Here is a 16,392-nt window from a genome sequence, read left to right as displayed (position 1 = left end):
AAACACATGCTCTCTCTTCATCTTACTCTCTCTCCCAATCTCACCCTACCTCTCTCGCTCCAACTTTCACCGTACTTATCTCTATCGCCAACTCTCACCCTAGCTCTCCCTCTCCGTCTCTCTCCCCTTTCTACCCCTTGACACGATCTGACTTTACATCGCTATTGGCACCCTCTCTACCTATCTATCACTACCTATCTCTACCAGTGTGTTTCCCTCTCTCTCCATATCTCTCACTACCACACTCTATATTTCTCTCTCTCTCTGTCTATTTATCAGTATCTCTCTACAACGGTATTTCTCTCTCTGCCTGCCTTTCACTACCTCTCTCTATCACTGAATTTCTCTCTCGCTACCAATCCATCTCCACCTCTCTCTTAACTTAAACGACCAGTATGCATTAAAAAATCCCATCCTACAGATAATTGGATCAAATCTAACATAAACCCTCTTAACTACAGCCACCTAACTAATGAGTGATTATACATGAAACAACCCCATTTTTGCGCTAATTTAATCAACCCCGTTCAAATCTCACGAGCACTGTTCCTCCAAGAGATATTTCACACAGGTTGTCAGGAAGGGAATCATCCTACCCAGAATACTTTGCGGCGGGCATCAGTAGCGGAAGCAGCAAACTCTTCTAATTGGTTCCTGAGGAATTAATTTCATCCCTTTGCAGCCCAGCTCCAGGCCACAAAGAGAGGTTTGCCCTCAACCAGCCCCAACACACATTGACATCACACGTCGGGAACAAAGTATGATAATCTGTGGCGATGTAACAAGGTAATGTTTAAATCGGTAGCGTTTCATCAACGTTGTGCTTTGACGTCTTGGTTGAAACGAGCCGTTCTCTAAAAGCGTGAAACGCAACGCTCTGTTGAACTCACATTAACACAGTGGGCATTAACGGGAACGTTTGCGTTCAGAGTTGAATAGAACTAATGTAATAAAATGTATGAATTTATATGCTAATGTCAGAACTTCCCTGTCACGATAAAGAAGAAAAAAAAGAATTCTTCCCTTTTTACTCAGCAGTAACAGCTGTTGCGGTTGAAAAGAAAAGAAAATACTCTGGTAATGTAATAACAGATGAACAATGGCCACTGCGTGCGTGTGACATCTGCATTGTGACATTGTTGCAGTGGTTCCATTGGGGGGACCTCAGAAAACATCTCTACATAAGTGCATTAGGAACAACATTGATCTATCCCACGAGAGACGGGGGGTTTCAGCCCCCTGCTTGTTTGACTGCCAAAGCCAAGGTCACCCCCACTGGCCTACAGGGGAGAGGGGAGGGCGAGAGAGCAGGCAGGAGGAAGGGGGAAGAGAGGAAGGGGGGGTACACTATTCTACCGCGGCCCTGGTGCACACCCAGGGGTCACCCCCTCCCGGTCCCCTCTCCCCCCTGACCTTTGACCCAGCCTTATTTCTAAGTCAATGCAGAAAGAGGGTTGGGAAAGGGGGGGGGGGGGAGGAGGAAGGGATGACTGGACCCACACAGAGGCAGCCATGACAAAAGGGGGCCTCCGCTTTAGCCAGCAATGCACACACACACACACACACACACACACACACACACACACACACACACACACACACACGGTGTAAGGGGTTGTATGGTGCTGGAGTCCTTTGTCTCTAACTTCTTAGCTTATGGTTTAGCAGCAGAACACTTCCTATAGCCAGTCTGGACTGTGTGTGTGTGTGTGTGTGTGTGTGTGTGTGTTTGTGTGTGTGTGTTTGTGTGTATGTGTGACAAAGAGACAGACAGAGCGAGGCAACGAGACAGAGAGCAGTAGAGAGAGGGAGTGAGAGAAAAGAGCAGAAGCATATTTAAACAGATTCTTAAATATATGGTTGATATTATTATAGAAAAAACAAGATAAAATAAACAACTACCTGTTTGTTGTAGAAGCAGACTTCTAGGAGTTTAAGCCCATCCTGCTAATTAGTTCCAGCTGTTAGTAAGTGCAAGCTTTAGTGCCAACATATTGTGACCACGGTGACTGTGATAAACAATCTCAAACACATGACGGCCCGGATCTATAGCACATATGCTAAGGTGGATCTATAGCATAGAAACCCACATGCTTATATGGATCTATAGCCATCGAGGAACTATGCCAATGTGAATCTATATCTTAAAACACACTATGCTTAAAAAGATCCATAGCATATAAAACCCACACGCTAATGTGGATCTATAGCAAGAAAACGCACATGTTATTTGTTATGGAGGCAGAGAAGCGTTTGATGGTCCGCGGGCTCTGTCCTTTCTCCTTCGACCCTTGACCTCTATTATTGAGGAATTTCCCAGATGAGCCTTAAAAGCAGCCCAAGGAATTTAAGGCCCCCTTTTGATTTGCGACTTTGAGAAACGCTGGGCTGTTCTGAAGATATCCAGAGAGCGACTCAATCCACACACGCGATGACAACCTACAATCATCTGCTCACTCGTAGCATTTTGTACATTGGGAAAATGTGTTTACACTCTATTTTTGTTTCACATCACCAACTGTGTGATCACAGGCCACTGTGATGTTACAAAGGGCGTCACGTATTGCTTCGACAACACAAACAATGTCACGCATAGCCCTGGCATCACAAACGCTGTCACAGATCACTGTGATGTCACTATGTTCACTGTGATGGTCACTTTTCTTCATTAGTTTTAAATCGCTCAGCAGTGACAAGCTACCAGAAGGCGGATATCCCCACCCAGCTATGGAGCTGGAAGCACTGGTTTCAGTCCATTACCGAGCCGGATTGGACTAAGATGAAAAACATAGGATCTGTTCGCCTGGAGGAACAGCAATTTGAGTATGATCATGGTCAAACTCATCCCGCTGTGCAGATGCGTACACGGGCTGATAGCTCACAGGAAGAAGGGAGATACGTCCAGGGGCGCATACAGTGTTACTACTGCTACGTGTTGTGTAGCACATCGCACTTGATGCACCCGTGACATGACATTCGATAAGCCTGGGGGGCTAAGTGTGGTAGCTAGCTCTGCACATCTTCTGCAGTGCTCCTGCTGTATGAGCTGCTTGTGGCTGACATTTTGAGGTGATAGAGAAAGACAGAGGGAGAGAGAGAGACCAGGAGAGAGAGAGAGAGAGAGAGAGAGAGAGAGAGAGTAAGAGAGACAGAGACACGGAGACAGCGGAAAAAACAAAAGAGAAACAGAGAGAGAGACATAGTGACATAGAGAGAGTTTGAAGGGCTTATACGTAAGACCTTTGCTAGTATTTGCAATAAAAACAGGTGATGGCATCAAAGATGACGGGTTAAAAGATCAAAGGTTAAGCTCAAGGCTTTCAAAAATATTTATTCAGTTTAATCCTATTCAGCAAATAAAACTGAGCTGGAGTATCATTTAAAACTTCTCACAAATACAATTGCAGCCCTGTTAAAATGTGGGCCCTTTATACAGAGAGAGAGAGAGAGAGAGAGAGAGAGAGAGAGAGAGAGAGAGAGAGAGAGAGATCTACATTTTACTATTTCTAATATAGTAATAATTAAATGTGTAATATAAGATAATACAATCCTCAATCTCAATCTCATCCTCAACTCTTTCTCAAACAACAATGCACTCTAAGGCCTCTTTTGGCAGTAGCATAATCTATTGTAGGCATGCCTGATCAGCCAATAGGAGCTCAAAGTCTGTGAATCGAGAGTAAGAAACCAATCAGATCTCCTGTACCTAAGAAATCAAAGGCCTCCCCATTCATATTCAAATCTAAATTCATAGTTAATTGCAAACAAGCAGGAAATAAATAAAATATGAAAAAATGTAAGGTTATTCAGTGTAATTTAACAAAAAGTCAAATTCTGAAAGTAAGAATGAATCGATTCAAGTTGATTGTTTTACAAAATTAATCTAAATGATAGATAGAGGGATGGCCAGGAGGATGAGAGAGAGAGAGAGAGAGAGAGAGAGAGAGAGAGAGAGAGAGAGGGAGAGAGAAAGAGAGGCGTGGTTAACTGCCCATTGGGTGGGGCTTAACTCGGTGGGTGGGGCTTCATGGCCTGGGAGGGGTTTGGCACACAGACAAAGGGAGCAGAGCAGAAATGTCACGATGGTGCTTCTGCATTCACCCAGTCAGGAGGGGCCACACACACACACACACACACACACACACACACACACACACACACACACACACACACACACACACACACACACACACACACACACACACACACACACACAGGCTCGGCCCCTCATAAATCACCAGTACAAACCGTGGTTTGAAAGCATGCTAGTGCTTAAATCCTTTAGCGTAGCATTTTTATCATCGCTTCCATTGTACTCATGTACTCATCTCCGGTCATAGCTTCACCAATATGTTCATACGTTCACCAATAGGTTCATTCGTTCACCATTATGTTCATACATTCACCATTATGTCCATACGTTCACCATTATGTTTATACGTTCACCAATAGGTTCATTCGTTCACCATTATGTTCATACGTTCACCATTATGTTCATACTTTCACCATTATGTTCATACGTTCACCATTATCTCCATACGTTCACCATTATGTTCATACGTTCACCATTATCTTCATACATTCACCATTATGTTCACAGTCACCATTATGTCCATACGTTCACCATTATGTCCATACGTTCACCATTATGTTCACACATTTACCATTATGTCCTTACGTTCACCATTATGTTAATACTTTCACCATTATGTCCATACGTTCACCATTATGTTAATACTTTCACCATTATTTTCATATGTTCACCATTATGTCCATACGTTCACCATTATGTTTATACGTTCACCAATAGGTTCATTCGTTCACCATTATGTTCATACGTTCACCATTATGTTCATATTTTCACCATTTTGTCCATACGTTCACCATTATGTTCAAACGTTCACCATTATCTTCATACATTCACCATTATGTTCACACATTCACCATTATGTCCATACGTTCACCATTATATCCATAGGTTCACCATTATGTTCACACATTCACCATTATGTCCTTACGTTCACCATTATGTTAATACTTTCACCATTATGTCCATACGTTCACCATTATGTTAATACTTTCACCATTATTTTCATATGTTCACCATTATGTCCATACGTTCACCAATACGTCCATACGTTCAAGCTTATGTTCATAGGTTTCCGGTAATGTTCCTACCTTCCTCAATATGTTCATGCATTATGTACTCTATTCCTGTATATGAATTGGTTTATCATATTACATGTGTTATATGGTGTGATTCATCTAAATGATATGTGTTTATATGTTAGTTTGTGCATAGTACATATGGGTATATTGTTTATCTGTGTGTGGAGTGGGGGGGATGATGAAGTGTTATGATGTATTTTAGATCGTTTTGGAGCTGTGGTATGTGTTTACAGTAATACATTCTAAACGGTTTTGTCGAATGCCCGTGTTTTTATGCTGGATGTTTAGTTATATCATGTTGTTGAATATTCACGTATTTTCCCATTGTGGTATATATATTGCATATGTTTGTATTCATGTAATCGGAGTGGTTTATTCATACTGTACTTTCTGTTTGGTCTAGCCCTTCTTTGACTGAGCCAGACCCTTCAGTCCCTGCGTCCAAATCCTCTCTATTGGATTCACAGGTCAACTACAGTCACCCCACAGTGAATGGGACGGGGAAAAAAATAAATTATTTCTTAACAAAGCTTAAACTCTTTCCAATTAATGCCAGAGAAACAGACAAAAGCAAGTCATTCCGATTGATCCCAAAAGCTATTTGTGACAGGAGGGCTTTTGTTGTACGTTGCCTGGTAACGGGGTGCTGAGGGAGAGGAGGGGTTGTGGGGGTGATGGAGGGAGGGGGGCAGTGGGAGGGCCCGGGTTGGGTCCCACTGTAGCAGGCCTGTCATTCATTCAGCTGATGAAAAGCTTCCTGGTTCGAAGTTAATAAGAGGCTCAAAGAGGAGCAGGAAATGGAGATAGAGAGAGATGGATTGAAAGAGGGAGAGAGCGAGAGCGATGCAAAGAATTATATTTCAAAACAGGGGATGTACAGAGAGCAGGAGAAACCTACAGGGAGGGAGAGACAGAGTGAGCAACAAAGAGATAACATTTAGAGAGCGAGAGAGAGGGGGAAGAAGTGTTTCCTGGACCCAGGGCCAATTTAGAGGGACGACAGGGTGCCCATTTTACAGCCACCCCCAACAGCGACTCACAAAAAACGGTTGTCAAGCAAGTAAGAAGTGAAATTTATGGCAGGAGTCGGCGTACAGCGGGAGATGGAAGGGGTTTATCCAGCGGGAGGGCTATAGAGGGTCCTGCAGTAATCACCCCACTCAGTGCACCCCAGTGCCACTAGCCACATCCCTGTGGGAAGGCCGCAACGCCGCGGCTCCGCTGAACACACACACACACACCAAAGGAGCGCCGGCCCCGGACACACAAACACACCGTGAATGGAGGGCGAAAACAAATAACAGTCTTTGATCTTCATTAGGCCGGGCAACTGGGCAACAGATCCATTCTGTCCCGCTTAAAGACGGGGAAGAATGGCCGGCGCCGTGGTTGGGTGGATGGCCACCGGGCCGCCGTTGGTGGGCCCACAGAGGATGAAAGGCTGGCCGTGAAGACCCCCTGCCTCCTCAGATGGTGGAGCCCATCACACCACTGTCTAAAGGGGCTGACGGTTAGAGAGCCCGTCCTGGGGACCACGGAGATAAGAGCTTTGGCAGAAGAAGCCTTTGTTGAGGAATCTGGTGGTCAGAGGGGGAGGGGTCAGGGGTAAAAGGCGGGGCTTCTGTTGGTGGAGGTGGGGCTTATGTTGCTTTGGGGGGCGGGGACTTTGGTTTGATGGAGCAGGGTTCTAGTTGGCCAGGCCGGGGTTCTGGTTGTAGGTTCCGCTGGTAGTGCTCTGGTTGTTGGGGTAGAGATACCATTGGTTGGGGGCGGGGTTTATGTTGGTTTGGAAGGGGGGGGCGGGACAGTAGGTGTACAGTAGGGGGGGCAGGCAGGGGGGGATAGCTGTTGAAGTTGTTTCCGAACAAGCTGAACGTCAGAGGCCAGTTAACCTCAGTGCTACATGAGCATTTTAATAGAGCATGTAAGGGAAGGAAGGACTAAATTAAAAATCACGCGTGCTCGGAAATATGGATTCATGTAATGCAACGGGGGAGCCTCGCGGTGTGTGATGGCTCTGGGGAGGGGGTGGAAGAACATTAGAAGCTGTGTGGTCCACAGGGCCAGTGATTCCACTGATTAAAGTCCTCTAAAGACCACATGAAACGCAGATGGACTTTTCCCCTCACTTCGCTAATGTCTGCCAAAGCGCTGGGCTAAGCCAGAGCGGGCATGCCTCACATTCCAACCATTGATGATATTGATAATAACGGGATGTGTGTGTGTGTGTGAGTGTGTGTGTGTGTGTGTGTGTGTGGTGGGGGGGGTTGGGCGAGGTTGTCCTCAAAGAACTCCTGCTATTCACGCTATAATTTAATCCTGACGTATCCCCTGCCTGACGAATAGCACAGGGAGAATGCTCTAATGGAAGTGGAAGCAAAATGATAATAGAAGTACTTTTGGCTTTTCACTCCATTTTCTTCAGAGCCTTGACTTCCAACGTGGGTTTCAAGTCTCATCTAAATACAGCTTCAACAGAAGCCTTTCAAACAGAAGGGATGTTGCATAACATCTCACACGTGGAAATCTCATCACCTACTGGGAGAGCTGGCCGAGAATGAACGCAGTGGGCCTATAAAAACGTCAATGTCGAAAAAAAATACAATTCTATTAATGATGGAGGTGTAAAATATGATCACCGTAAAACCGGTCGAAAATGGGCTTAATATGAACATCACAAGAACCATTAAAAGAGGTGTTATATAGAAGCGCACAGGTGTTGAATACAAATCATATGGGGAGGGGAGGCGGAGAGACTGGAGGGTAGTGCACTGTCAAAATTACATTTACAATGCTGAGTAAAATATTAAATGTTGAATCTGCTGGAAATGTGGTTAAAGAAAGTCAAACACAGCTCCTTATGAAAATAATGTGGTAAAACGGTTTGATCTAGGGCCACACATCATCATCATATTAGTGAGCCTCATCTTGAAATCAAATCCCTGTCTTCAATAATCTTACTGAGGTTATAAAATTGACTTATACAGCTAATAGACGTTTATATATATATACACGTAATATATTATAACAGAATCAGACAATATACGAACATCGAGATACAGTCCCAGTCTAGTAGAAGGTATGCATTTTTGTCTCTCGCTGAAGTAAGAAATGAAAGATGAGATTGCCTCTCAGTCAGAGACGCTCCACCAACGCACAGGGTCAAAGGTGAGAGGTCAGGGCATGGACCTCTGGTAATCACTCAGCATGTCTTTAATCATTGTGATTCCGACATAATTGAAAAAGAATAAAGGGGTAATAGAGAACGTCTAGCCTATGGTTGGGATAATTAACTCAGTTATTCCTGTATGTATGTTTAAAAATGTTGTATGTTGTATTATGTACTATTACCAAGTATTTATGTATACATAATGTGTATAGTAGTATATTATTATTGTATAGTATTTGATTTATAAAATAATAATTATGCTATTCACGATTTGTAGCAGTATCGTCTTCTCAAATATGCTCTGACTGCAGCTACTGCAACTTGCATAGACCTGACCTTTAGAAGAAAGGTTAGAGGCAGAACGGACTAACTTGGCTGGACCGAGACACCAGCTCACCTCGCCATCCCTCCGAGCGGCAAAGCCTGATGAGAGCACAGCGGCACACCGTCCACACACTAGCCAGGAATCAACAGGCTGCTGCCAGCTTTTGTCTAGCTCTGCGTAACCGAAACAATGACTGTCCACAGAGACGGTGGTGAGTGTAGCCCTCGAGCCGGCCCGCTAACACCCCTGCAGCAACCTTTTAGCGTAGCAACCAGAGAATGTCAGATTTGGCATGTGTGTGTCAGTGGTCATTTAAGCTAAAGGTTAGGCCCGTGTTTGTGAAAGGGATAAACAAAGAGAGGTTGGGGGAAGAGAGAGAGGGAGAAAGTGAGAGAGAGAGAGAGAGAGAGAGAGAGAGAGAGAGAGAGAGAGAAGTGTGAGAGAGAGAGAGAGAGAGAGAGAGAGAGAAAGTGTGAGAGAGAGAGAGAGAGAGAGAGAGAGAGAGAGACATAGACAGAAAGAGAGAGAGAGAGAGACAGAGACAGAGACAGAGACAGAGACAGAGACAGAGACAGAGAGAGAGAGAGAGAGAGAGATGAGCATCGGTATGTTTCTTTGCCTTCGGCAGAGAGTACAGTGATTTATAGGTAAACCGATCACTGTAACTAATGCAGGATTATGAATATCCTTGACCCTGTAGTGACTTAAAAAGCAAAGCCAGACAATATACATATCTGCCCTCCCAGAGAATGCAGACGCACTGCCCACAAAAATATAGCTGGAAGCCAAGATGCAGACCCAACCTCTTGCCCATCGTACTTAGACAATGGAACATATACTTTCCATACTAGAAAACATTTCACACTAAATAAATCACAACGTGCACCTCTGTTGGGTGAAATAAAGCATGACAGTTAATCACATTAACTTAAAATCCCCAAAACAGGATAATTGTATCAGACTTGATCAATAGTCCATCCAGAGACCGAATTGAAGCAGTTCTGGATGAGAACCACAGCACATGGATGATAGTTCTGGTGGTTCCAGACACATATGATGAGCTCACAGTTCCGTCTGGTTACCGGGCTAGCAGCCTAACACACTAAGAACCCTGCTTCCAGGGCACCGTGAGCAAACTCATAATTTCATAGGAAACGACACAAATCAGCACAATACCACACAAACACACACACACACACACACAAACACACACACACACCTATGCACGCATGCACACATTGACGCACACAAACACACAGACACACACACACACAAACACACACACACACACACACACACACACACACAGACACTCGAACACACACAGTGTTAAACAGCAGTAGGGGGAGGGGGACTCACTGGCTGCCTGGACGCGCGCCTTGCGGCTCACCACGAGCCCAAAGGGATTCTGGGCCATGCACTCGTATTCGCCCTCGTCGGAGGCGCCACCGGGCTTGGTCTTCTGGAAGTGGCCAATCAGCAGGGAGCCGTTGGCGAAGGTGGTGTGATACGTGTCCCCGGCCAGCCGCAGCCCGCTCCGCCTCCAGTGCGTGGTGATTGGTGGGATGCCGTCCACCTGGCAGTGCAGCATCAGAGGCTGCTCCTGCACCGCGACGATGTCACTGGGCTCCAGCGTGAAGAGCAGCTCGCCGTCGCACCTCACACCTGTGGCCGGGAGTGACACACACACGCGTGTGCGCGCACACACACACACACACACACACACACACACACACAGATACACACGGGTTAAACCACACGCACAGTGTCCCCAGACCTCTTCAAGGATTGTATGACTCCCGGTTAAAAGGATCCGGGTTCAGACTCAAGGACTTTGAACAGATTTGAACCCTCATTGATTGGGTGAGGCACGTCGGCGCGTAAATGTTGAAAGGCTCTACGTAAATGAAGATGTATGAGGTTTAGGATAATTAGGATGATTAGGATTATTATGGTAACTGGGATTATTAGGATCGTCACTATTAATAGGATTACGCGGATTATTCACATTATTCTCAGGAAAAACCTGTCCTACATCGACAGCCAGTGCTGGGACATTCAGCATGTCATTAGGGACAATTAGCCCGGTGTCATCAGCCAAGAGGACACACACACTCATACACATCACACGAAAAAGGACACACATCTGTCTCCGTGCTTGGCTTCCAGATTCCTCAGCTCTTGCCCCAGAGAGCATTCAGAACCATGCACTGCCCGAAATCACCATCAAATCCCACAGACACACACACACATCCGCAAAACGTCAGCGGGGAACTCAGAACTCAGAGTCCAATCATGTGTCACAGGAGCCCCAGATGGAAGGGGTACCTCCCGGTGTGGGGGCAGATGTTGCGCTAGGCCCTACATTAGCTGTCACTTTACAGTCCCGCGTCACAGCGGGGGGTCCACCACCACACCGCTCCCCCAGTCAATCCAGCCTGACAGCCAGCACTGATAGCCCCCCAGTGCACCACTCATGCAACAGTTACGCCCCATTCATCCACCAGTCATCCACCAGTCGTCCACCAGTCATCCACCAGTCGTTCACCGGTCATTACGGCACCACTACCACTATGATTTGTGTCCTCAGATAGGCTAGAGGAAGAGCAGGGTTATGGGGCCCTTCCTCTTCTGAACAAGAATACTGTATCTCCTTGGTGGCAGATATGTGCTGTTATGATCTACGGTCTGCTATCACACACACACACACACACACACACACACACACACACACACAAACACACACACACACACACACACACACACACACACACACACACAAGCACACACACACACACACACAAACAATGGAAGGGAAGAAAGGACCCTTTTTTCAATGACATTTCTTGTGTCAAGTGGAACCCTGTGAAACATCAGTGGAGCACGTTTTGCACGTCAAGGCTTTTTAGAGGGAAGGACAACGCGTTCTGGACAGCACTCTGTCTTTCCTGTCTGTCAACAGTAGCATCATCAGCGGAGAATCCACTCGCCCAGTGGCCGACCGACATTTGAGCCGAGTGGGGTGGGGGGGGTGAATGCTTTGGGCTTACTCTTTGCGCTAGTAAGCCGAAAGCGTAGGGAGCATGAATTTCGCCTCATATTTGTACGATGACACAACGAATAAAGGTTAGCATATCGTTTTAATGGTGCAAACCCTATGCAATGTAGCATTAACGATTTTTTTCCCTCTCCTCAAATAGGAGCCAAGTCTATTTCGGCCACGGAACTTAAAACACTTTGTTTCTGTCTCTGTCCTGTGTGCGTCGGGCTACACTGTACGTGGTTCTGGCTGAGAGCCCCTGCTAACTGAGTTGTTCTTAAGAGTGGCCATGTAAACGCCATGGGGGAGAGCATCACAGCTCTCCCAGCCGGACCCTGTGACCCTCACCCCAACCCTCACCCCCCGCCTGCTCTGCAGAAACCGAGATTCATAGACCAAGAGCTTCAAACTTGAAAAAAAGAAAATACACTCTTTCCCTTTCAAACTCCACGCTCGTAAAAGTTTGTTTCTGTCTTGCTCTCTCCTTTTGTGCTGGAACCAGGTAAGAGGGGGTGGAGTGTGTGTCTACACACACACACACACACACACACACACACACACACACACACACACACACACACACAGAGACCCTGACCGGCGCGGATGGGTGTCTCGGTTCAAGGCTGCACGGCGGGCTTCTGAGGCCAGCGGGAGAGAGTTAAAGAGAGAATGAGAGAGAGAGAGAGAGAGAACGAGAGAGAGAACGAGAGAGAGAGAACGAGAGAGAGAGAGAACGAGAGAACGAGAGAGAGAGAATGAGAGAGAGCGAGAGAGTGAGAGAGAGAGAACGAGAGAGAGCGAGGGAAAGTTATAGAGGTACGGATAGAGAGAGGGAGACGATGAGGAGAGGAGAGCGAGAGAGAGAGAGAGAGAGAGAGAGAGAGCGAGAGTGGGGCAAGAGAGGTACAATAAATAAAAGACGTAAACACGCAGACCTGACTTAGAACCATAAAAGAGGGGCTTAGTGGGCCCGGCTGGTATCGGGTTTCAGGGGCTGATGGACTGAACTCTGCCAGCCTCTGCCTCAGGGCATGCAGGGGAGGGAGGGAAGGGGTCTGAACGGCTCAGGGGTCAGAACACAGAACCGCCAGCGTCATCCCTCAAATTCCAACAGAGCCCCCCCCCACCCTTGTCAAGCTCCCCCTGCTCCTGCTCTTTAGGTAGCAGGGGAAGGAATGCACTGACATGCTCCTTACAGAAATTCAATGACACTCTCTCTCTCTCTCTCTCTCTCTCGTGCTATTGTGGCTCTGTTTCGGATACCTTTCCCCCCCTTTTAACTTGTGTGGGGGTTGGAAAGGGGCCCCGCTCTCTCTCTCTCTCTCCCTCTCTCTCTCCCTCTGTGTGAACACACCACACCGGTGCTGCTACTGGTTATTTTGTGTCTAGCGATGTTTACTTATGTAGCGCATGGACTTCCTCAACACACACACTGCTGCTGTTTTTCAGCTTCCTCAGAGGCTTTAGCTGTACTATACCCCGCTGCCCCCCACTGCCTCATTTCCTCACACCTACACCCCCGAACCACGGCGACCTGGAACTCTGCGTGGCCGACAGAGACTTCACACAGGAAGTTCCCCGTGGAACGACTACAGAACGACAGCTTTAGTGCTGCTGTGGCTCCTGAACTTCTCCCTCCCGGAGTCACTGGGAAGGAAAACACACATCTACTGAGAAAATAAAGACTCCTGCCAACTGTTAACATCTTAACCTTTGTTTAGATTTGGAAGAATAACAAGCGTAGGCCATTTCAAGCTTTGCAGAGAGTATATTGAAAAACTCTTGGTTGGTTTATACATGTAACAATGAGTCCGGGATGGTTCACCCATTCCCATCACTCCCTCCCTCCATCTGTATCCACTCTCACCCATGCATCTATAAATCCATCGTCCATCCATCCATCTATCATCGATGCAACCATCCATCATCTATACATCCATACACATCATCTGGCTATTGACTTATCTATCCATATCCATCTGTATTGAGCAGATGCAAGATGAGAACAAAACGCTAACTTTTCAGATTAACTGTCCACACTGCTGGAGAAAACAGTAAACAATAACATACCATGGGTCCATCAACAAGGCACTAGTATTAATTCATGCTAATATTAACATTTGGCTCGAAGATTGTAGAGTACGACAACCAATAATGCAAGTATTAATATATATTTGTTTTTATTTTGTATATATAAGTGTTTTTAATGTTTTAATCAAATTATAATTGATTAAATATGTCAATTGTAAAAATGGACAAACATTATGTGTTTTTATGGTTTATAGGCATACATATTTCAGTGTAATTACATATCAGTTTTTTTCAGCTCTGGGGGTCTTAATATAGAATATAATGAATTTGGACATATCGGTTAAATGTGACTGAGATCGGAGTCCACGTGTGGTCTCTCTGCTGTGCACGTACTCAATTCCAGACGCTCTTTCCAATCAGGACCGCAGGGAGGGAGGGAAAAAAAGCGAGAAAGCCGTCACGTCTTAGCGATAAAAGGTGGGCTAAACGGTTGAAAAGGACAGTACTGAAAGCCTTGACATTTAATCCGCACAAATATTTCTGCCAGTAGGGATAACCTGGCCTTTTTCCCCATCTATTCTCGGAACAATAACCATTGCCATTTTACATCCAGCGGGTGATGTAGCGGCCAGAGCGAGAGAGAGCTGGGCCATCAATAAAGAGTCTGCAGATAAAGCGCTTTCGACTGGACGTATGTGTGACTCTTTACAAACATATATAAAAATCCAAGATGCCACGCCAAAACAGAAAGACTACACATCCATCCTTAAATGGGGAACAATGAATACCAGTAATTGCCAGTAGAGAATCGCAGGTTAGGCTACTATTTGTAAGATGGTTTGGATTTCGGTAGAGCAGGTTTATGGTTGTGGCGGTCCAAATAAGGGTATTAAGGAAGTATGCACCACTTTACGGTTCTTGGACTTCCAAAGAGATGTAATAAGTGAAGTTTAATTAGGCCTACTGGTAAATCTTTTGGAAATTGAAGTTTAAAGGTGAGGACCGTTATTAAGACAACCCCCTATGAAAATTAGTACTGTGAATGGGGAAAATACACGTTATTGCACCAGAAGTTTGTTATTACAACATAAATTATATCTACATGCAGTCCCACGTAGTATTCGGTTCTGACTTTTCGAATCAAGCGTGGCGATAACTTTGAAAGCAGATAATCACTTTGTGTTGCATGTTTGAATGCATGTTGAGAGACAAAACAAGCTGCAAAATCCACACAAATGATGCTCACCTATTTCCATGTGGAGAGGTAACCATGTGAAACACTGTACACTCTATCGTTACACGGAGCTTTTACCATGGACGATTTCATGCATGTGCTAGGTTTTTGTTTAGGTATTTTTTCTCTCTTAATTTCATCCCATATAAGATAAAACACCCACGTATTGATCTTGCGCTCTGGGCAACTCAACTCGAAACAGCCGAAAGGGAGGAATTGACTCCAAAATAAAAGCTCATGGCAATCGGCCGTACGGCCAAGTTCACGGTTCCGCGGAACGCTCGCTTCGCCATGAGAAGTGTGGCCCAGGATAGTAAGACATCTACACACACCCCAGTATAATACGACATACATGCACAAGGTGCTACCTTGCAGTGTTATTATGATGCACGGACGGGTGCACCGTTAAATGCCACTCACCGATCAGAGAATTCAGGAGTAGCCCCAAAACACATGGAACAAAGCAGCAGCCCCTTCGTGCCATTTCAGCACTTGTTCCAAATTAATTCCAACACTTGAAGAAAATAAGGCGACGTGAACGGGAGAAGCAGCAGCATGGATATCCACATTCAGCTCTACATGGTCTAACCTACACGACTACAGTTGGGGGGCTCGCTGGGGTCGTACATGCTTGCGCCATTTTGCACATCTATCAGGAATCTGTCAGCATCTTGCTCTCTCCTCCTCTCTCCCCGTGCTGTATCCTAAAGCCTGGCGCTCTCTCTCTCTCTCTCTCTCTCTCTCTCTCTCTCTCTCTCTCTCTCTCTCTCTCTCTCTCTCTCTCTCTCTCTCTCTCTCTCTCTCTCTCTCTCTCTCTCTCTCTCTCTCTCTCTCTCTCTCTCTCTCTCTCTCTCTCTCTCCCCCCCCCCACACTCCCCATCCCATGCACCCCCACCCACATCCCCTTTCTACCCCCTCGTATTTGCTGAACCTGCTCTGGGAACAAAAGATAGCTGAGTGCTGCTCTTACAAGACATTTAACATGCAAAATCTGGTTGTTTACAAACAAATACTACTACTTCTACTTCTACTACTGCTGCGACCACCCCACTAAAAATACTGCTGCACATTACTAAAATAATAGTCCTAATAATAATATATATAATATAATAATAATAGCTCCTAATAATTATAATCAGAATCATTTTAAGAAGAAAAATGATTGCAACAATATTAACAACAATGCATCGTATAATATAATATTCTGTATAATATTATATTCTATCCTAACCCACATTAAGGTACAACAAATCATTTTGACCCTGAGTATAGAATGACAATTAAATATTGCGTTCACACCGCAAGCCTGTGTGTAACGTTTTGTTGAATGAAATGGTGCTGTTCTGGTGGACTAAAAAACAATCTCTCATTATAGGTGACACATTTGCATGTACAAAGGGCTATTTAGGAACAAGGACATAATA

The 16,392-nt window shown here is 45.5% G+C and overlaps 1 protein-coding gene across 1 annotated transcript in view; it reads right to left on the bottom strand.

Annotated features, from left to right (window-relative positions):
* The window catches only part of igdcc3 (immunoglobulin superfamily, DCC subclass, member 3), a gene marked incomplete at both ends in the record, with an annotated part of 56,365 nt that extends 40,913 nt beyond the window's left edge, over positions 1 to 15,452 (bottom strand). The window contains 2 exons of the mRNA XM_079736482.1: positions 10,023 to 10,328; positions 15,389 to 15,452. Coding sequence (XP_079592608.1) covers positions 10,023 to 10,328; positions 15,389 to 15,452 — 370 coding nt within the window. The remainder of the gene's footprint in view (positions 1 to 10,022; positions 10,329 to 15,388) is intronic.
* Between the last annotated feature and the right edge of the window lie 940 nt (positions 15,453 to 16,392).

This window comes from Pollachius pollachius (assembly GCF_949987615.1).
Source record: "Pollachius pollachius genome assembly, chromosome: 5".
Lineage (NCBI taxonomy): Eukaryota > Metazoa > Chordata > Actinopteri > Gadiformes > Gadidae > Pollachius > Pollachius pollachius.
This window is presented reverse-complemented; position numbering and strand designations above follow the sequence as displayed.